This window comes from Salmo salar, chromosome 16 (genome assembly GCF_965601325.2).
Source record: "Salmo salar chromosome 16, fSalSal1, whole genome shotgun sequence".
In the NCBI taxonomy this organism is placed as follows: Eukaryota; Metazoa; Chordata; class Actinopteri; order Salmoniformes; family Salmonidae; genus Salmo; species Salmo salar.
Genome location: NC_138306.1, coordinates 18,943,671 through 18,966,602, shown reverse-complemented (window position 1 = coordinate 18,966,602; position 22,932 = coordinate 18,943,671). Strand labels below are relative to the sequence as shown.

Here is a 22,932-nt window from a genome sequence, read left to right as displayed (position 1 = left end):
ACTGCCAGGGAAACGAAACCAAAGCATGGATTGCTGTCACACATAACGCATAAAGGGTAAGGAAACCAGTGTAATTGTGTAATTTGGGTGAACTCTCTCTTTAATATAAACTTCAGTAACAAAAAAACAAGTTTCCATCTGCGTTTTATAGCGAATGTGCCCACTCTGGTGTTGGCATGCTTTAACCAACAACTGGCAGATAGCCTACAGTGCAGGAAGGATAGCGTACATGATGAAATAATTATGGACAAAAGAAAAGAGCAAGATTCTTTTTATTTGTCAAACGGCAGCCAAGCATCGATCATAATGTCTCTCACGATATTTATTGAAAGGGAGCATCAATCACCGCGTGCACTTTCACCACCTTGTGATGTTCATACATTTATATTATCTGTAGCCAAATAAACTGTATGCTTTCCCGAGTCAGAGTGGAAGGACCACACAACATATCATTGATGCTGCTTGATCATCGATGCTGCTTGATCATCGATGCTTGGCTCCGGTTTGACAAATACAAATAATCTCGCTCTTTTTGTCCATAATAATCTAGTCATGAAGGCTATCCTACCCGCATTCTATCTGCGAGCTGTTGGCTAAAGTGCAAGTGCCAAGACCAGAGTGGGCACATTAGCAATGTAACGCAATTTTTGGTGGGGACAAAACGATCAGTAGAGTTGAAAATGCAATGCAAAACCATTTAACTTGCATTCTTTATTTGGTAAACGGGAATTTAAACACAAAAGTTATTTTTATGTGCACTACGTCATCACGCACAGCCTGTTATCTGCAACAGGTTAATTTTATGGAAACACATCTCTGGTGGGAAAATGCCCATATTGTTCTTATGCGGATTTTAGATTATTTGCATGAAAATCTGTCGGCAGCTGGATGGAAACCGAGCTAGTGGCAAAACTACGATGACAGTGGTAATCCCAAAGCAACACCCAGGGCTTATTGCTATTAGCCCACACAAACACCTGCATAACATATTTACAACATGGAACAACAAATACTTTTTAAAACTTTTTTCACATTTTGTTACGTTACAACCTTCATCTAAAATATATATATTCTTTTAAATCTTCATACATTTACACACAATACCCCATGATGACAAAGCAAAAACATGTTTTTATACATTTTAGCAAATTTATATTAAAAAACTAAAACAGAAATACCTTATATACATAAGTATTCAGACCCTTTACTATGAGACTCCAAGTTGAGTTCAGGTGCATCCTGTTTCCATTGATCATCTTTGAGATGTTTCTACAACTTGATTGGAGTCCACCTGTGGTAAATTCAATTGATTGGACATGATTTTGAAAGGAACACACCTGTCTATATAAGGTCCCACAGTTGACAGTGCATATCAGAGCAAAAAGATCGTGTCGAGGCACAGATCTGGGGAAGGGTACCAAAACATTTCTGCAGCATTGAAGGTCCCCAAGAACACAGTGGCCTCCATCATTCTTAAATGGAAGAAGTTTGGAACCACCAAGACTTTCTAGAGATTTCCGCCTGGCCAAACTGAGCAATCAGGGGAGAAGGGCCTTGGTCAGGGAGGTGACCAAGAACCCGATGGTCACCCTTTTTATGTTTTATTTAAAAATGAATATATTGATATGTATATATATATATATATATTTTACTTTTTAATGATATCCAATTGGTAGTTACAGTCTTGTCCCATCGCTGTAACTCCCGTACGGACTTGGGAGAGGCGAAGGTCGAGAGCCATGCGTCCTCTGAAACACGACCCTGCCAAGCCACACTGCTTCTTGACGCACTGCTTGCAAAACCCGGATGCCAGCCGCACCAATGTGTCGGAGGAAACACCGTACAGCTGTTGACCGAAGTCAGTGTGCATGCGCCCAGCCCAACACAAGGAGTTGCTAGAGCGCGATGGGACAAGGACATCCCAGCCAGCCAAACCCTCCCCTAACCCGGATGACACTGGGCCAGTGTGCACCGCCTCATGGGTCTCCCGGTCGCGGCTGGCTGCGATACAGCCTGGGATCGAATCCGGGTCTGTAGCGACGCCTCTAACACTGCGATGCAGTGCCTTGCGCCACTCGGGAGGCCCCCGATGGTCACTCTGAAAGAGCTCCTGAGTTCCTCTGTTGAGATGGGAGAACCTTCCAGAAGGACAACCATCTCTGCAGCACTGCACCAATCAGGCCTTTATGGTTGAGTGACCAGACAGAAGCCACTCCTCAGTAAAAGGCACATGACAGCCCACTTGGAGTTTGCCAAAAGGAATTTAAAGGACTCTCAGAACATTAGAAACAATATTCTCTGGTCTGATGAAACCAAGATTGAACTCTTTGGCCTGAATGCGAAGCATCACGTCTGGAGGAAACCTGGCACCATCCCTAAGATGAAGCATGGCGGTGGCAGCATCATGCTGTGGGGATTTTTTTTCAATTGCAGGGACTAGGAGACTAGTCAGGATCGAGAGAAAGATGAACGGAGCAAAGTACAGAGAGATCCTTGATGAAAACCTGCTCTACAGCGATCAGGACCACAGACTGGGGAGAAGGTTCACCTTCCAACAGGACAACGACCCTAAGTACACAGCCAAGACAACATAGGAGTGACTTCGGGACAAGTCTCTGAATGTCCTTGAGTGGCCCAGCCAGAACCCGGACTTGAACCCGATCGAACATCTGTGGAGGTACCTGAAAATAGCTGTGCAGCGACGCTCCCCATCCAACCTGACAGAGCTTGAGAGGATATGCAGAGAAGAATGGGGGAAACTCCCCAATTACAGGTGTGCCAAATTTGTAGCGTCATACCCAAGAAGACTCAAGGCTGTATTTGCTACCAAAGGTGCTTCAACAAAGTGCTGAGTAAAGGGTATGAATACTTATGTAAATGTATTATTTCAGTTTTTTTATTTTGAATACATTTGCATAAATCTATACAAACCTGTTTTTGATTTGTCGTTATGGGGTATTGTATGTAGATTGATGAGGGGAAAACATGATTTAATCCATTTTATAATAAGGCTGTAACGTAACAAAATGTGGAAAAAGTGAAGGGGTCTGAATACTTTCCAAATGCACTGTATACTTCCATTCATTTTTTCAACTGGTACCAGGGGACCTTCAGATGAATCTTGTGAGGCATGTGGGAATCCTAGAGCAAAACAACTGACATATAGGAGATTCTCATCTTTCCACAGAGGGGTCATATTAGTGTGTAGCCCAAACTGTTCGGACGCTACAGACAGAATTTGGCAAATCGGCTAAACCGACTTCAGACGAGTCCCAAGACACTTGTAGGGGTTGTAGAGCAAACCGTAGAACACCATTGTGTTCATGAGAGTCCTCTTTTCACAAACCATTCAAACGATTTTGTGAGAAGACCGATTTTCGGGATGTCTCATGGTCTGACAAGCACTGCTCTAGCTCTGTCACCTTTTACCGCAGATGCAGAAGGGCGACTTAGGCGAATGCGGTGGATTGAGACACATCCAATGCAAACTGATATCTCTAGCTTAAACTGACCGATTTTCATGGGGATTTCTTTATTATGCTAATTAGATACATAACTACTGAAATTCCCAGCTAAGAAACACATGGTTCTCAGAAAGTTATGTGCTAGCTGTGTATTAACTTTCTGGGATAGGTAACCAACATCTTAGGGCCATATGAGTTTTCCTTAACCATGTGACCTGACCAGATAAAAATGCTGGATTCCATAGGGTATAATCCCAAGAGTTTTTCCTGGTCAAGTCACATGACGTCTGGGAAAATCGTCTGGCCCCGGTTTCTCTGAAACCATATAATAATATGTAATGACTTATTCCATTACTTTGGCATAGCTATTTAATAAAATACCCCCAAATTCCTTATATACCCTAGAGGCTGAACTGTAATTGGACCAATTAATCCATGTTTTGATCATTTTAATAGAGGATCAGAGCTATAGTAATGCCTTCACATGTCTCCCGATCACATTACTTCTTCCACTAAATCATGTGACTTTGACTTCCAGCACTTGTCCGTGTAATGGTGTAGACAACAGTGATCCAACCACTCTCATTCGAGAATGACGTTGGTGACGTCCTCTGTGCCAATCTTCCTTTAACCCATAGGCCCAACTGCTACTGAACTTGCTTTTTTATTTCATATTAAAACAAGCTTTCTTCATTTTATATGCAATTGTCTGTTCACAGTGGTGCTTCTGATCGTGTGTTGGAGTCCCCCCTTGTGTCTTCTCTGCCCCCCCTTTCCTCCTCTTTTACTTCACAGTGTGCTGCTGCTCTGCTATATGTGGCGCCCGGAGCCGCTCCAGGAATCTGCCCTAAATGTTTTCCATATTAGTTCAGAGCCTTCTCTGGTTCCAAATAGCCTAGCAGCCGAGCAGGGATAATACTGAGAGGAACCCTGAGCAGAGAGGGGAAGGGAACGGGGGGCGTGGCAGGGAGCAGGGTAGCACACTGACAGACAGCACAACGGTAAGACACTGACAAAGAAACGGGAAAGGAAAGAGAGAGAATAGAGAAAGAGAAAACAACCTCCCAAGGAGCTGAAGAATACGCCCTAGTCTCATCTCAAGGCAGAAGGTGAAGAATGGGAGAAGGAAAGAAGGGATCTGGAGGAGGGGAGAAGAGCGGAGGAGCGCCCCCCATCCAGGAGAAGAAAGGGGGGAAAGCAGACGAGGGAGGCCCAGCGCCCGAGGATGCCCACAAGTGCTGTGGCTGTCGCTTCCCCCTGCTCATTGCCCTGCTGCAGCTGCTGCTGGGGGTGGCCATCACAGCCGTGGCCTTCCTCATGGTCACCATCAGCCCCTCACTTCTGGCCAGGGAGACACCACACTGGGCCGGCATCATTGTAAGCATGGACCCACCTCGTCTTTCTGTATGCATGGACACTTAATATGGCCTTGTGCCACTGTTGTAGCTGCATGGGCCTTTGCCTTAAGTGACTTAGGTCCCTATGTCCATCTTCAACTCGCCTCACTACGTGACTGCATGGATCCTCGTCCTCATCGTCTAACAACCCAATGCAACCTTGTGTATCTACATGCATGCACTCTCAATATGGCCACTATTGTTGTCCTGATACTCTATCTACCGTGTCTCCCATGCACTTCACCTACAATGCACACTGGGTTGTACTGCCTCATCCCCCAGAATGTAGCTGAATGGACCTATCTTTTACCTTCACTGCATGCATGGCCTAATGATGTGTATAAACACATACAGTATGTACAGTTGAAGTCGGAAGTTTACATAGACTTAGGTTGGAGTCATTAGAACTCGTTTTTCAACCACTCCACAAATTTCTTGTTTACAAACTATACTTTTGGCAAGTTGGTTTGGACATCAACTTTGTACATGACACAAGTCATTTTTCCAACAATTGTTTACAGACAGATTATTTCACTTATAATTCACTGTATCTCAATTCCAGTGGGTCAGAAGTTTACATACACTGAGTTGACTGTGCCTTTAAACAGCTTGGAAAATTCCAGAAAATGATGTCATGGCTTTAGAAGCTTCTGATAGGCTAATTGACATGATTTGAGTCAATTGGAGGTGTACCTGTGGATGTATTTCAAGGCCTATCTTCAAACTCAGTGCCTCTTTGCTTGACATCATGGGAAAATCAAAAGAAACCAGCCAAAACCTCAGAAATAAATTGTAGACCTCCACAAGTCTAGTTCATCATTGGGAGCAATTTCCAAACGCCTGAAGGTACCACGTTCATCTGTACAAACAATAGTGCGTAAGGATAAACACCATGGGACCACACAGCCATCATACCTCTCAGGAAGGAGACGCGTTCTGTCTCCTAGAGATGAACGTACTTTCGTGCGAAAAGTTCAAATCAATCCCAGAACAACAGCAAAGGACCTTGTGAAGATGCTGGAGGAAACAGGTACAAAGTATCTTTATCCACAGTAAAACGAGTCCTATATCGACATAACCTGAAAGGCCGCTCAGCAAGGAAGAAGCCACTGCTCCAAAACCGCCATAAAAAAAGCCAGACTACGGTTTGCAACTGCACATGGGGACAAAGATCGTACTTTTTGGAGAAATGTCCTCTGGTCTGATGAAACAAAAATAGAACTGTTTGGCCATAATGCCCATCATTACGTTATGTTTGGAGGAAAAAGGGGGAGGCTTGCAAGCCGAAGAACACCATCCCAACCGTGAAGCACGGGAGTGGCGGCATCATGTTGTGGGGGTGCTTTGCTGCAGGAGGGACTGGTGCACTTCACAAAATAGATGGCGTCATGAGAAAGGAAAATTATATGGACATATTGAAGCAACATCTCAAGACATCAGTCAGGAAGTTAAAGCTTGGTCGCAAATGGGTCTTCCAAATGGACAATGACCCCAACCATACTTGTGGCAAAATGGCTTAAGGACAACAAAGTCAAGGTGTTTGAGTGGCCAGCACAAAGCCCTGACCTCAATCCTATAGAAAATGTGTGGGTAGAACTAAAAAAGCGTGTGCGAGCAAGGAGGCCTTCAGACCGGACTCAGTTACACCAGCTCTGTCAGAAGGAATGGGCCAAAATTCACCCAACTTATTGTGGGAAGCTCTTAGAAGGCTACCCGAAACATTTGATCCAAGTTAAACAATTTAAAGGCAATGCTACCAAATACTAATTGAGTGTATGTAAACTTCTGACCCACTGGGAATGAGATGAAAGAAATTAAAGCTGAAATAAATTATTCTCTCTACTATCATTCTGCCATTTCACATTCTTAAAATAAAGTGGTTATCCTAACTGACCTAAGACCGGGAATGTTTAACAGGATTAAATGTCAGGAATTGTGAAAAACTGAGTTTAAATGTATTTGGCTAAGGTGTATGTAAACTTCCGACTTCAACTGTATGTCTATGGCATGGCCACACAGACGTTTGTACTCCTCATCACCATCTTGTCTCCTCATTGCCATCTTTGTCTCAACACAAAGATACCTCTTCAATTTGTACGCCATACGTCATTCTACTCAGACTTTGTCCCTACTGTACATCCACCTTGCCCTCACTGTATCTACACATACCTACTTATCAGCCGAGTCTTATCTCTCTATTCACACATTATCTTACATTAGTTACATCTAAACTCAAAATAAGGGTTGTTTATCATGCTTTACTGCCTTTTCTATAGCTGTTTCAACTTGTGTTTTAATGGGAAAGTTCCCCGCCTCATATGACACAGAGATAAACATGACACATGGATAGGATGACTCATAGTCATTTACTAGTGCCATGTGGTTTTACATAGGAAATTATTTCAGATGTACTCCCTATTCAATATGGAGCGTAGTGTGCCGTGCAGTGACATACAGTGGCTGTAGTTTTCCATATACCGTTATTTTATTTCTGGCCAGGCAAAAGAATAACTAATGATACCATAAATAACAATTATGATCCAGTTTCAGGTTAAAAGTTGCCTTGTTTGCCTTGTTTTCCTGATGGATGACCCACGTTAACCTCCCTCAGTCTCATCCAACAAATTGGGTGACATTCTAAATGTCAACATGTTGACTGCTACCAATTAGCTTGATGTTATTTTCACATTAGCTCCCTCACTCTCTTACTGTTGATTAGATCGATCCCCTCTAGAAATAGTTAACTGGCTTAAAGAGTTTCTAGGTCATTCTACCACTTCGGTGCCTTTTAAGGAGTGTAACTTGGTCAAAAGAAACATTTGATTTCATCTCATTTTAACTTTCTGTCATAAAGATGACATTCATAAAAACACATTTTCCCATTAAATAAAAAAAAATGATAGTAAGTGCATATTAATTGCCAAATAAAGTAACAGGGTTGACTAACAGTATTGACTAACAGGGTTTACGATTTCTTCTTAAATCAGCCATAAATCCCATTGTGACAGGGGGAATTGGAAGAGTGTTGTGTGCAACAGGGAGTGGTAATTGAATGCAAGCTTCACAATTTTTTATTTATTGTTAAAACATTTCCAGACTGTCTAGCGATTGATAACAGGATTGACGTGTTATGCTCAACCCACTCAGTTTTCCACCACAAAACACCAGAAAATGGCCAAAAAGAGAACAGCTCACACTTTTATTCTATGATTTGACAAATAGATGTTCAATGTTTCTTTTGAAATAAATATTTAAAAATGAATAGTTTCACCCTGTTAAGACGAGAGTTCACGTAGCAGGGTTAATCTTCAGAAATGAATTTGTTAAAGCAACAAAATAACTAGGGCTTTACAATGATGGGGAAACTTGGAGAGGTTTTGTAATTAAGTGGGTAAAAACCTTCCTAGAACTGACAGAGGGTTGACGGAGGGACATGTCAAAATGCTGAATTTGAGCACTTCAGCAAGCCTTTATTCATATTAAAAATCAGATTTATTGAATTCTCTGTGTGGTCTTCATTTGAAATTTCAATATTGGTGCACAATTTCTACTTAAAATATCAAAGGGATGCAAAAGGCACTCATTTCGTGGCAGACCCTTCTATAAGTTTCAAACTTTCTCCCAACTGTAGTCATGGCAACTGTAGTCATGGCATGACAACAACAACTCTAGAATGCCAGGTGTGGGGCAGTAGCCTCTTACCCTGATCCTTTAGTTTGCTAATGTCTACAGATAAATAAAGCAAATAATACTGAAAGAAACTGAAGGTAGCACTTTACTTTACATTGCCCTTATACCCTACTGTTATTACTGCACAGTAGTAACAGTTGAAACAACATTGTATGAGACCCAATGTGAAAATGCAATATTTCCTAACTTGCATCCGGTACAGGTCCTAAACGCAAAAATCATGTCAAACACTACATAGTGCATCTCCTTAGACCCAGATGTATCTCTTAGTAGTATTTGTTGTGTGATTATTGTGGCATCAGTAGTCTCTGAAACATTAGAAACCCTCCGACTCGTATAAGACCATACTGGCCCCCTACGCAAGCATATGTTGTAGGCTATCCATGCAAGTAAATGACTAGAAATATTTGTTCCTGTCTTCTCTAAGATAAAGTGATTATGTAAAAAAAATATGAATTGATAAACAAACATTCTGAGCCAGAGCTAGAGGTAGTTGTGTAAGTGTTGCAAAAACACAACATTGGGATTAAAGGGTTGCCAAACTGAGCCATTGGGCCACATTCATATATTGATAGACAAATTAGAGAGATTGTTCTCCTTCAAAATTCTGCAAATATGGACAACAAAATACTTCAAGAGTAACTTTGATGTCCCCTCTGCACATCAAAAGAACAAAAAACTTTCTTTTTTTTTTTTTTCTTTTTTTTGTGTGTAGTATACGAGGTAAGAATACTGCCTTTGACGACCATTCATTTTATGGTAAAGAAGTAAGATAGAAGGTTCTCTCTCTACATTAATCCAGAATGGACAACCAAATATTATGACAAGTCTCCACTACAGTAGATGTTCTCCATGCATACAAAACCCAACAAATAGTTCATATATATTGAAAATATCTATCTTTTTGATAGCGAAATACAAAAATGTGGATGATCGAATTGATCAATTTGGCTATTTCAGACAAAATAGGACTTAATTTCAGTGTTATATGTCAATGCTTTTCATCCATTTTGATGTGATTTTAACAGAATTTCTCCTTTTTTTATTAACACACATTTTCCTACCATTGAAGCCTAATGTTGCATTTTTTTTAACAAACTTGAAATTTAAAAAACACATTATTTTCATAATCAGAGGCCTATTACAATTACACTATATATACAAAAGTGTATTCCCCCCTTAAATGAGTGGATTCGGCTATTTCAGCCACACCCGTTACTGACAGGTATATAAAATTGAACACACGGCCATGCATTCTCCATAGACAAACATTGGCAGTAGAATGGCTTACTGAAGAGCTCAGTAACTTTCAATGTGTGTGACGGTTTTCGTAAGGTGAAGGAGACCAAGGTGCAGCACGGTAAGTGCTCATGTTCAATATTTATTATAACTCAGAACACTAAATCAAAACAACAAACAACGGAAAACGAACATCACGTTCTGCAGGCTATACTGAGCTGTACAAAAACAAGATCCCACACTGAAGGAGGAAAAAAGGTCTGCCTAAGTATGATTCCCAATCAGAGACAACGATAGACAGCTGCCTCTGATTTGAAACCATACTCAGCCAAAACAAAGAAATACAATGACATAGAATGCCCACCCCATATCACACCCTGACCTAACCAAACAGAGAGAAACGTCTCTCAGGTCAGGGCGTGACAGTAACCCCCCCCCCCCCCCAAAGGTGCGGACTCCCGGCCGCAAACCTGAACCTATAGGGGAGGGTCCGGGTGGGCATCCACTCATGGTGGCGGCTCCGGTTCGGGGCGTAGCCCCCGCTCCGCCCGCTGATCCCTCCACCGGACAGTGGATCGTCGTCGAAGGAACCGGACCGTGGATTATCGCCAGAGGCTCTGGACTGCAGACCGCCCCTGGAGACTCTGGACTGCAGACCGCCGCTGGAGACTCTGGACTGCAGACCGCCGCTGGAGACTCTGGACTGCAGACCGCCGCTGGAGACTCTGGACTGCAGACCGCCGCTGGAGACTCTGGACTGCAGACCGTCGCTGGAGGCTCTGGACTGCAGAGCGTCGCTGGAGACTCTGGACTGCAGACCGTCGCTGGAGGCTCCAGACTGGGGAACGTTGCTGGAGGTTCTGGACTGGGGAACGTCGCTGGAGGTTCCGGACTGTGGGCTGTCTCAGGAGGTTCCGGACTGTAGGCCGTCGCTGCAGGCTCTGTGCCATGGATCATTACTGCAGGCTCCGCGCCATGGATCATCACTGGAGGCTTACATTTACATTACATTTAAGTCATTTAGCAGACGCTCTTATCCAGAGCGACTTAGAAATTGGTGCATTCACCTTATGATATCCAGTGGAACAACCACTTTACAATAGTGCATCTAAATCTTTTAAGGGGGGGGGGGGGGGGGGTTAGAAGGATTACTTTATCCTATCCTAGGTATTCCTTAAAGAGGTGGGGTTTCAGGTGTCTCCGGAAGGTGGTGATTGACTCCGCTGTCCTGGCGTCGTGAGGGAGCTTGTTCCACCATTGGGGTGCCAGAGCAGCGAACAGTTTTGACTGGGCTGAGCGGGAACTGTGCTTCCTCAGAGGTAGGGGGGCCAGCAGTCCAGAGGTGGATGAACGCAGTGCCCTTGTTTGGGTGTAGGGCCTGATCAGAGCCTGAAGGTATGGAGGTGCCGTTCCCTTCACAGCTCTGTAGGCAATCACCATGGTCTTGTAGCGGATGCGAGCTTCAACTGGAAGCCAGTGGAGAGAGCGGAGGAGCGGGGTGACGTGAGAGAATTTGGGAAGGTTGAACACCAGACGGGCTGCGGCGTTCTGGATGAGTTGTAGGGGTTTAATGGCACAGGCAGGGAGCCCAGCCAACAGCGAGTTGCAGTAATCCAGACGGGAGATGACAAGTGCCTGGATTAGGACCTGCGCCGCTTCCTGTGTGAGGCAGGGTCGTACTCTGCGAATGTTGTAGAGCATGAACCTACAGGATCGGGTCACCGCCTTGATGTTAGTGGAGAACGACAGGGTGTTGTCCAGGATCACGCCAAGGTTCTTAGCACTCTGGGAGGAGGACACAAGGGAGTTGTCAACCGTGATGGCGAGATCATGGAACGGGCAGTCCTTCCCCGGGAGGAAGAGCAGCTCCGTCTTGCCGAGGTTCAGCTTGAGCTGGTGATCCGTCATCCACACTGATATGTCTGACAGACATGCAGAGATGCGATTCGCCGCCTGGTTATCAGAAGGGGGAAAGGAGAAGATTAATTGTGTGTCGTCTGCATAGCAATGATAGGAGAGACCATGTGAGGATATGACAGAGCCAAGTGACTTGGTGTATAGCGAGAATAGGAGAGGGCCTAGAACAGAGCCCTGGGGGACACCAGTGGTGAGAGCGCATGGTGCGGAGACAGATTCTCGCCACGCCACCTGGTAGGAGCGACCTGTCAGGTAGGACGCAATCCAAGCGTGGGCCGCGCCGGAGATGCCCAACTCGGAGAGGGTGGAGAGGAGGATCTGATGGTTCACAGTATCAAAGGCAGCAGATAGGTCTAGAAGGATGAGAGCAGAGGAGAGAGAGTTAGCTTTAGCAGTGCGGAGAGCCTCCGTGACACAGAGAAGAGCAGTCTCAGTTGAATGCCCAGTCTTGAAACCTGACTGATTAGGATCAAGAAGGTCATTCTGAGAGAGATAGCAGGAGAGCTGGCCAAGGACGGCACGTTCAAGAGTTTTGGAGAGAAAAGACAGAAGGGATACTGGTCTGTAGTTGTTGACATCGGAGGGATCGAGTGTAGGTTTTTTCAGAAGGGGTGCAACTCTCGCTCTCTTGAAGACGGAAGGGACGTAGCCAGCGGTCAAGGATGAGTTGATGAGCGAGGTGAGGAAGGGGAGAAGGTCTCCGGAAATGGTCTGGAGAAGAGAGGAGGGGATAGGGTCAAGGGGGCAGGTTGTTGGGCGGCCGGCCGTCACAAGACGCGAGATTTCATCTGGAGAGAGAGGGGAGAAAGAGGTCAAAGCACAGGGTAGGGCAGTGTGAGCAGGACCAGCGGTGTCGTTTGACTTAGCAAACGAGGATCGGATATCGTCAACCTTCTTTTCAAAATGGTTGACGAAGTCATCCGCAGAGAGGGAGGAGGGGGGGGGGAGGGGGAGGAGGATTCAGGAGGGAGGAGAAGGTAGCAAAGAGCTTCCTAGGGTTAGAGGCAGATGCTTGGAATTTAGAGTGGTAGAAAGTGGCTTTAGCAGCAGAGACAGAAGAGGAGAATGTAGAGAGGAGGGAGTGAAAGGATGCCAGGTCCGCAGGGAGGCGAGTTTTCCTCCATTTCCGCTCGGCTGCCCGGAGCCCTGTTCTGTGAGCTCGTAGTGAGTCGTCGAGCCACGGAGCAGGAGGGGAGGACCGAGCCGGCCTGGAGGATAGGGGACAGAGAAAATCAAAGGATGCAGAAAGGGAGGAGAGGAGGGTTGAGGAGGCAGAATCAGGAGATAGGTTGGAGAAGGTTTGAGCAGAGGGAAGAGATGATAGGATGGAAGAGGAGAGAGTAGCGGGTGAGAGAGAGCGAAGGTTGGGACGGCGCAATACCATCCGAGTAGGGGCAGAGTGAGAAGTGTTGGATGAGAGCAAGAGGGAAAAGGATACAAGGTAGTGGTCGGAGATTTGGAGGGGAGTTGCAATGAGATTAGTGGAAGAACAGCATCTAGTAAAGATGAGGTCAAGCGTATTGCCTGCCTTGTGTGTAGGGGGGGAAGGTGAGAGGGTGAGGTTTGTGCCATGGATCATCACTGGAGGCTCCGGGCCATGGATTATCACTGGAGGCTTCATGCCATGGATCATCCCTACAGGCTCCGGGCCATGGATCATCCCTACAGGCTTCTTGCCATGGATTATCACTGGAGGCTCCGGGCCATGGATTATCACTGGAGGCTTAGTGTCATGGATCATCCATGCAGGCTCTGGGCCATGGATCATCACTGGAGGCTTCTTACGTGGAGCCGGAACAGGTCTCACCGGACTGGGGACTGTCGCCGGAAGCTCTGGACTGGGAACTGCCGCCGGAAGCTCTGGACTGGGAAGGCGCACTGGAGACCTGATGCGTGGGGCTGGCACAGGTGGCGCCAGACTGGTAACACGCACCTCAGGGCGAGTGCAGAGAGCAGGAACAAGACACACCGGACTGGGCAGGCGCACTAGAGGCCAGATGCGTGGGGCAGGCACAGGGCGTACCAGGCTGGATAGACCCACTGGAGGCCGGGTACGTGGGGCAGGCACAGGATATACTTGGCAGTGGAGGCGCACTGGAGGTCTCGAGCGTAGAGTTGGCACAACCCGTCCTGGCTGGATGCTTACTTTCGCCCGGCAAATGCGGGGCGCTGGCACAGGGCTATGAATGCGCACTGGCGACACAGTGCTCAGAGCCGGCGCAGGATATCCTGGACCGAGGAGGCGTACTGGAGACCAGGAGCGCTGAGCTGGCACCACCCTTCCTGGCTGAATGCTTCCTCTAGCCCGGCAAATGCGGGGCGCTGGCACAAAGCGCACCGGGCTGTGAATGCTCACTGGCGACACAGTGTGCATGACCGCATGCTTGCTCAGTCACTCGCTCACCACGGTAAGCACGGGGAGTTGGCTCAGGTCTCCACCCTGACTTAGCCAATCTCCCCGTGTGGGGGGCTGCCTCTCGTGCTTGCCCCGTGGTTGGTATAGTGCCTCGTAATATTGCCGCTCCTCTCTCGCTGCCTCAATCCCCTCCCTCGGACGGCGATACTCCCCAGCCTGACTCCAGGGTCCTTTCCCGTCCAGAATCTCCTCCCATGTCCACTGGTCCATACCACGCTGCTTGGTCTTATTGTGGTGGGATCTTCGGTGACGGTTTTCGTAAGGTGTAGGAGACTAATGTGCAGCATGCTTAGTGCTCATGTTCAATATTTATTATAACTCAGAACACTAAATCAAAACAACAAACAACGGAAAACGAACATCACGTTCTGCAGGCTATACTGAGCTGTACAAAAGAAGATCCCACACTGAAGGAGGAAAAAAGGGCTGCCTAAGTATGATTCCCAATCAGAGACAATGATAGACAGCTGCCTCTGATTGGAAACCATACTCAGCCAAAACAAAGAAATACAATGACATAGAATGCCCACCCCATATCACACCCTGACCTAACCAAATAGAGAAAAACATCTCTCTCAGGTCAGGGCGTGACAATGTGGCACCGTCCTAGGATGCCACCTTTCCAACAAGTCAGTTCATCAAATTCCTGCCCTGTTAGAGCTGCCCCAGTCAACTGAAAGTGCTGTTATTGTGAACTGGAAACATCTAGGAGCAACAAAGGCTCAGCTGCGACATGGTAGGCCACACAAGGTCACAGAATGGGACTATTGAGTGCTGAAGCGCGTAAAAATCGTCTGTCCTCGGTTGCAACACTCACTATCAAGTTCCAAAATACCTCAGGAAGCTAGTCAGTGCAAGAGCTGTTTGTCGGGAGCTTCATGAAATGGCTTTCCATGGCCGAGCAGCCGCACACAAGCCTAGAATAGCCATGCGCAATGCCAAACGTCAGCTGGGGTGGTGGAAAGATTGCCGCCATTGGAAACTGGTTCTCTGGAGTGATGAATCACGCTTCACCATCAGGCAGTCTGACGGACGAATCGGCGTTTGGCGGATGCCAGGAGAACGCTACCTGCCTCAATGCCAACTGTAAAGTTTAGTGGAGGAGGAATAATGGTCTGGGGCTGTTTTTCATATTTCGGGCTAAGCCCCTTAGTTACAGTGAAGGGAAATCTTAACGCTACAGCATACAATGACATTCCAGACGATTCTGTGCTTCCAAATTTGCAATGCCCCTGTGCACGAAGCGAGATCCATACAGAGATGGTTTGTCGAGATCAGTGTGGAAGAACTTTACTGGCCTGCACAGAGCCCTGACCTCAACCCCATCGAACACCTTTGGGATGAATTGGAACGCCGACTGCGAGCCAGGCCTAAAATCCCCGCAGCAATGTTCCAACATCTAGTAGAAAGCCTTCCCAGAAGAGTGGAATCTGTTAAAGCAGCAAAGGGGGGACCAACTCTATATTAATGCTCATGATTTTGGAATGAGATGTTTGACGAGCAGGTGTCCACATACATTTGGTTATGTAGTTTATTTCTGAAGGGTAATAAAAACATTTTCCTAATTTGAATTTATGCTTGGGTCTCACAGGGTTAGAAGTAATACAACTTACATAACACACAGCATTTCCATATAGAATCTATAGGAAGTACAATGATGAACCCTTTAAGCCTCAAGGCTATAGAGGCCTACTAATGATAGCACAGGGGCCTGACTAGGTTCCCATACCGTCTAATCTAGTATTGTTTTTCTAGGGCAATGTATGGTAGTGAGCATTTCTTTAACATAATCATGTAATCTATGTGAGATACTTCACGTTTGCATTTCTGTAGAGGAAAAAAACATGTCGTTTTCTCTCAGTTTCCAGTATGCCCTAATTACAGTGTGTACAGATGTGTGCAATCGGAAGCATCTCAGCTTACACAGGGTACATCCATCTCGGGTTCTGTCCTCACGTGACTCACGACCCGGTGACAAACACAGAGGTCACCAAGATCCTTCTAGAGGATTCTGATTCCTGACCGCTTAAGAACCTGGGGAAAACAATTAAGTTAGATGCTGCATATTAGTCACAAGACTGCAATAGTGTGTTATCGCAAAAAAATGAGGAAAACTACTTAATTTGCCATAGCATTGATAATGTTATCAGATGACAACTTGGACAATATGATGCTAAAAGTGCACAATATCAATAGCGAACTTGGGATAAACAGCTTGAAGAGGGTTGAAAAGGCCCCTCAGCTGCAAATAAGATAAGAGGTTTGCTTGTATGTGTTGTGTGTGTGTTAGAAAACCATGGCAACACTTGGTATCAGCAGATCAAATCCTGGGATGAATATCTGTTTCTCAGATCCGAATGGATTCAGTTTCTCAATAACACATATGCCATTCAGAAAATAAAAAGCATGCAGGTATAATGCATTATGATGCAGTTATAATGCACCGTAAGACTTTCATGAGCATGCAAGACACCTACGGTCTTAAAATCATCTCATAATGATCTGGACTAAATACCAGTATATACACCTTTTCAAAGCAGCCTTTGTATTTTTTAAGTACACATTGGAGAATGATATTTTGCAAAGCATTTAAGTCAGAGAATAACCCCCACTAAATCCATTTTCCTCTGTGTTCTATGTTTCTCTAGCTGTGTGTGGTCTCCTTGCTGGGCTTCCTCCTCTACTGCATCACTTACGTACCAGATGAGAGGACCTCCATGCAATTCATCGCCAAAGTGAGACCCACATGCCCTCTGACATCATTTCCTGTCCAACTGAGCGGAGACCAAGGCAAACTCTCTCTAATGGGACAATTAGTCATGTTTATACAGGAGAATGCCATTCATTATCAAACACATGCCCGTCTCATTCAAATCAACCAGGTTGTAGTTAGAGTCAATTCATCTGATTTAGACTAATGTGTAGGGAAGATATACTACAACACAGAGAACATTGATTGCCACATTGACATACTGTAGGCAGACCTGGGTTCAAATACTATTTAAAATCTTTAAAATACTTGTTTTAGAATAGCTGTAGTGCCAGATAGGCGAGGTTTGCACTTTGTGACTATTCTATTACACTGAACAGAAATATAAATGCATCATGCAACAATTTCAAAGATTTTACTGTGATACAAACTATTAAAAAAATACTAAATGGTACAACATTAAAAAGTAGCTTAGGCACTCTTTACAAGGTTCAAAAGTTCCCTTTGAGGAAGACCACGTTTGTTGTCCTTCCACTAACCATTGTAGAGACTAACTTAAGTGATTTTATTATTTTAAAACTGGAACCTGTCTGTCGAGTGGGGTATTGAGTACTGCCCCTCAACCAGTGTTTCTTGTTAACGTGATCGTCAGTGACCTAAATTGTTTGTCTTAAGTGATTTTAATAAGCATTTAATATAAGGAAATCAGTCAATGAATTAGGCCCTAATCTATGGATTTCACATGACTGGGAATACTGATATGAATCTGTGAGTCACAGACACCTTAAAAAAAAAAGTGGGGCGTGGATCAGAAAACCAGTCAGTATCTGGTGTGGCCACCATTTGCCTCAAGCAGTGCGACACATCTCCTTCGCATGGAGTTGATCAGGCAGTTGACTGAGGCCTGTGGAATGTTGTCCCACTCCTCTTCAATGGCTGTGCGAAGTTGCTGGATATTGGTGGGAATTGGAATACGCTATCGTACACGTCGATCCAGAGCATTCCAAACATGCTCAATGGGTAACATGTCTGGTGAGTATGTAGGAACATTTTCAGCTTCCAGGAATTGTGTACAGATCCTAGCGACATTGGTGCCGTGCATTATCATGCTGAAACATGAGGTGATGGCGGAGGATGAATGGCATGACAATAGGCTTTAGGATCTGGTCACGGTATCTCTGTGCATTCACATTGCCATCACTAAATGCAATTGTGTTCGTTGTTCATAGCTTATGCCTGCCCGTACCATAACCCCAACCCCACCACCACCATTGGGTACTCTGTTCACAAGGTTGACATCAGCAAAACATTCAGCCACACAACCCCATACACGCTGTCTGCCATTTGTTCGGTACAGTGGACACCGGGATTCATCCGTGAAGGGCACACTTCTCCAGCGTGCCAGTGGCCATCGAAAGTGAGCATTTGCCCACTGAAGTCGGTTACGACACCAAACTGCAGTCAGGTCAAGACCCTGGGAAGGAGCTTCCCTGAGACGGTTTCTGATTGTTTCTGACAGTTTGTGCAGAAATTATTTGGTTGTGCAAACCCACAGTTTTATCAGCTCCCCGGGTGGCTGGTCTCAGATGATCCCGCAGGTGAAGAAGCCAGATGTGGAGGCCTGGCGTGGTTACACCTGGTCTGTGATTGTGAGGCCGGTTGGACGTACTGCCAAATTCTCTAAAACGATGTTAGAGGCGGCTTATGGTATAGAAATTAACATTCAATTCTCTGGTGGATATTCCTGCAGTCAGCATGCCAATTGCACGCTCCCTCAAAACTTGAGACATCTGTGGCATTGTTTGACAAAACTGGCTTTTTATTGTCCCCAGCACAAGGTGCACCTGTGTAATGATCATGCTGTTTAATCAGCTTCTTGATATGTCACACCTGTCAGGTGGATAGATTATCTTGGCAAAGGAGAAATGCTCACTAACAGGGATTTAAATACATTTGTGTTAAAAATTTGAGAGAAATAAGCTTTTTGTGCGTATGGACAATGTCTGGCATCTTTTATTTTAGCTCATGAAACATGGGAACGACACTTTACATATTGTGTTTATATTTTGGTTCAGTATAGTTCCATTGCAACAGGCAACCTCAATAAAATATTTGAAATGATTTAAAATACAATTTGAACCCAGGTCTGACTAGGGTTGTGTGGTTGCACCTTGAATGTGACACTGTATGTACAGTATAGAGAGAAATGCAGAGCACAGCATGCCTACTAGCAAGGCCCTGTAGGAGGCCTATGGGTAGATGAGCACAGTTATTGGACATGACTTGTCTCATTTAATTGGCCAGACAATGTAGGCAGTTGGAATGTCCAATCAATTAGAGTAGGAATACCACTGTTTGCCCATCGTGACTGAGCTGCGTACAAATACAATATTTTCAAAGGCGACTTCCTCCACTCAAAATGTATGTGAAGTAGACATAACGTGAACTGAACAATACATTTAAAAAGTAATACAATCAGTGGTGTAAATGTACGCAACCAAATATTCTCCCTATTTTTATTATCTTTATGTCTTCCTAAAGTTCATAGAACAACATAACATTGAGTACAGCGATATATGAAAGACTTTGTGATGCTCTTATTTTTATGTAATTTATGTACAGCAGTTGGCAGTACAATACATCTCATGACGTACTTCAGTTCTCCATTTTTCACAGCTGTTTACATTTTTTTTAACGCCATTTCAAATCAAGCAAGCATCAAACATTACATAATGCTATAAGCAGCATGTAACGGAGTGTAAATACAGTGCGAATCAGGGCTCTGTTACATAACCTGTGGATTTAGATGAAGGGCTAGTGTTATTTTGATTGTACAATGGAATTACATAAACCACACAAAGCCACTCTTGCACATTATCAAGCTGTATTTTAGACCCCGTTTACTCAATGTGGACATACAGGCACCTACCAAAATAAAGGAAACACCAACAGTGTCTTAATAAGGCGTTGGGCCACCAAAACAGTTTCAATGCGCCTTGGCATAGATTCTACAAGTGCCTGGAACTCTATTGGAGGGATGCGACACTATTCTTCCACAAGAAATTACGTCATTGGTGTTTTTTTTATGGTGCTGGAAAACACTGTCTCATGTGCCTCTCCAGAATCTCCCATAAGTGTTCAAATGGGTTGAGATCTGGTGACACACACACACACACACTCCTTTGACACCCCTCTTTCAAAGTCCCCGAGATAATTTCTTCTAGCAAAATATGGGCAACTGGGCATTTTTATACATGACCTTAAGCAAGCTGGGATGTTAATTGCTTAATTAACTCAGGAACCAGACATTGTATCCCTCATTTACTCAAGTGTTTCCTTTATTTTGGCAGTTACCTGTACAAAGACAAATACAGTCCTGGCCAAAAGTTTTGAGAATGACAAATATGAATTTTCACAAAGTTTGCTGCTTCAGTGTCTTTAGATATTTTTGTCAGATGTTACTATGGAATACTGAAGTATAAATACAAGCATTTCATAAGTGTCAAAGGCTTTTATTGACAATTACATGAAGTTGATGCAAAGAGTCAATATTTGCAGTGTTGACCCTTCTTTTTCAAGACCTCTGCAATCCGCCCTGGCATGGTGTCAATTAACTTCTGGGCCACATCCTGACTGATGGCAGCCCATTCTTGCATAATCAGTGCTTGGAGTTTGTCAGAATTTGTGGGTTTTTGTTTGTCCACCCGCCTCTTGAGGATTGACCACAAGTTCTCAATGGGATTAAGGTCTGGGGAGTTTCCTGGCCATGGACCCAAAATATCGATGTGTTGTTCCCCAAGCCACTTAGTATCACTTTTGCCTTATGGCAAGGTGCTCCATCATGCTGGAAAAGGCATTGTTCGTCACCAAACTGTTCCTGGATGGTTGGGAGAAGTTGCTCTCGGAGGATGTGTTGGTACCATTCTTTATTAATGGCTGTGTTCTTAGGCAAAATTGTGAGTGAGCCCACTCCCTTGGCTGAGAAGCAACCCCACACATGAATGGTCTCAGGATGCTTTACTGTTGGCTTGACACAGGACTGATGGTAGCGCTCACCTTGTCTTCTCCGGACAAGCTTTTTTCCGGATGCCCCAAACAATCATAAAGGGGATTCATCAGAGAAAATTACTTTACCCCAGTCCCCAGCAGTCCAATCCCTGTACCTTTTATTTATGCAAATTGACATCATACAAACTGAGGCATCAGACTTTGTGAAAATTAATATTTGCGTCATTCTCAAAACTTTTGGCCACGACTGTACGCAGCATGTGGATAAAGGTACAGTGGGAGGCTGCAGGGGATTCTCACAGGAACACTGTCTACTTAATGCAGTCAGTCCTTTTCAACTAGAATGTTTTTTTTTTTGTGTGAAAATAACTGAATTCTTTTGAAAATGACCCGATGACATCATAGGGGGTGATTTTCTTATATAAGCTAATTGACTACATTTAGGTTTTGAAATACGGAAACACTGGTATGGTGCTGCTGTGCTGGACATAATGAATATGAGGTTAAAAAGTGAAGTTCCCCTTTAAGACAGTCTTGCTCTGTCAGGTTCTACCTCTGGCCTGTAGCCAGGATCTGCAGGTATTTATTGGCTGCTTTGAGGGGAGATAATCGTTAGCAGACAGAAACCTATTTGGATTGGAAACTGATATGGCTAGAGAGTGGGCATACCTGGTTCACTATGGCCTGCTAACACTTAAGCCACTTCTTAGCCCTAGTGTAGACAACCAGGGTCATGTTCAGGCTCCAACACAGAAAAAGCTTTGAAATATCGTTGTGATTGGTAGTCTGTCCTCTATTTCAAATCATTTATATAATTTGGTGCTAAACAGGACCCTGCAGTGGTCCTAAAGGATGACCTCTAAGTATTTATCCCCCACTATGCTTAGCTATGCTATGATTCACTACACTACAACACACAAGCTCACTTCCTCTCCTCTCCTCCTCCAGCTGCTGTACTTCATCCTGTGCACAGTGGGCCTGGTCCTCTCTGTCCTGGTCATGGCCTTCTCTGGCCACCATTATGCTCAGACCAACGGCTTCAGCTGCCTGGAGGTGGGAGACGACTGTGTGTGCACCCTGGACCCCCACGACCCAATCGCCAGGACCTTCACCTACGCGGGAGTCAGCGACTGCGGAGAGGTCACAGGCACCCTGAAGTTGTACTTCCTGCTTCAGATTGCCCTGAACCTGACCCAGGCCCTGGTGTGTGCCCTGGGGGCCTTCGTCATGTGGAAGCACCGCTACCAGGTGTTCTTTGTGGGGCTACAGATGGGCTCACCCTCCTTCCAGCACTGGCAGAAGGTCTGATGGGAAATGTAGAAAAAAAAGAGGCCCATGATGGTGCTGATACCACTATTGATGGTAGAGTAAGGCGGAGAGCAGCCAATCAACATTTCGGCTCATTCTACTTGAATGGACAGAGATGTATTACACAAAACACTTTGGTGTGTGCGTAAGTGTGTGTGTTTTGGTTGTTCTCAATCATATTTACATTTTGGGGTGGTTGACTTCTTCTATAATGGCTTTTCGCACAACTTTTATATACTGTGTGGAGAACCTTTTCGCAGTTGCCAATGCTACATGAGATACTGTATTTCTAATAGATGAAGAAAATATTCAAAACTACCAAACTGTCAGTTTTGGAATGATCTACCATGATGTTCAATGTATTTTTGTCAGAGATTTCAAAATAATTCAGCAAAAATCTTTATTATGCCACTACAATTGAATGTATACAATCTATAATAGTGTTGATTATGTTACAATTAAAGCAAACTCAAGACACTTTTCTCATACTGTGGTCGTAAAAACGATTCTTGCTGTGCAAGTATTCATCTCTATAATCTTCTATCATACTGCTGTTTAGGACTGTGGGGAATGCTATTGTTTTCAACCCCAATCGGCCTTCAACTTGAGATACTCAATGAGAGTGGGCAGCACTGAGCTAGCCTGCAACATCACTTCCTGGAGTAGCTCAAACTGAGCATGTTATCAAAAGACAACGCAGTATGAAGATATGCAGAAACTGCTTCGCCAATAAAAATCCTCAATCACATTGTAGGCGATGTCATGGCGAAGTTCATGCACAGA

At 44.8% G+C, this 22,932-nt stretch overlaps 1 protein-coding gene across 1 annotated transcript; it reads left to right on the top strand.

Moving 5' to 3' along the window:
* Nucleotides 1-4,494: 4,494 nt before the first annotated feature.
* sspn (sarcospan (Kras oncogene-associated gene)) lies at nucleotides 4,495-22,625 on the top strand. Its single transcript, NM_001146512.1, has 3 exons — nucleotides 4,495-4,841; nucleotides 16,772-16,858; nucleotides 21,790-22,625. Exons 1-3 carry the CDS (start codon nucleotides 4,581-4,583, stop codon nucleotides 22,147-22,149), a joined length of 708 nt encoding a protein of 235 aa, NP_001139984.1. The 5' UTR covers nucleotides 4,495-4,580; the 3' UTR covers nucleotides 22,150-22,625.
* The last annotated feature ends 307 nt before the right edge of the window (nucleotides 22,626-22,932 follow it).

Excerpts from the sequence above, each read along its gene's own strand:
- sspn (NM_001146512.1), top strand. The coding sequence starts at position 4,581 with ATGGGAGAAGGAAAGAAGGGATCTGGAGGAGGGGAGAAGAGCGGAGGA. Across the intron at positions 4,842-16,771 it reads CACACTGGGCCGGCATCATT|CTGTGTGTGGTCTCCTTGCT; the intron begins GTAAGCATGGAC and ends ATGTTTCTCTAG. Across the intron at positions 16,859-21,789 it reads CCATGCAATTCATCGCCAAA|CTGCTGTACTTCATCCTGTG; the intron begins GTGAGACCCACA and ends CTCCTCCTCCAG.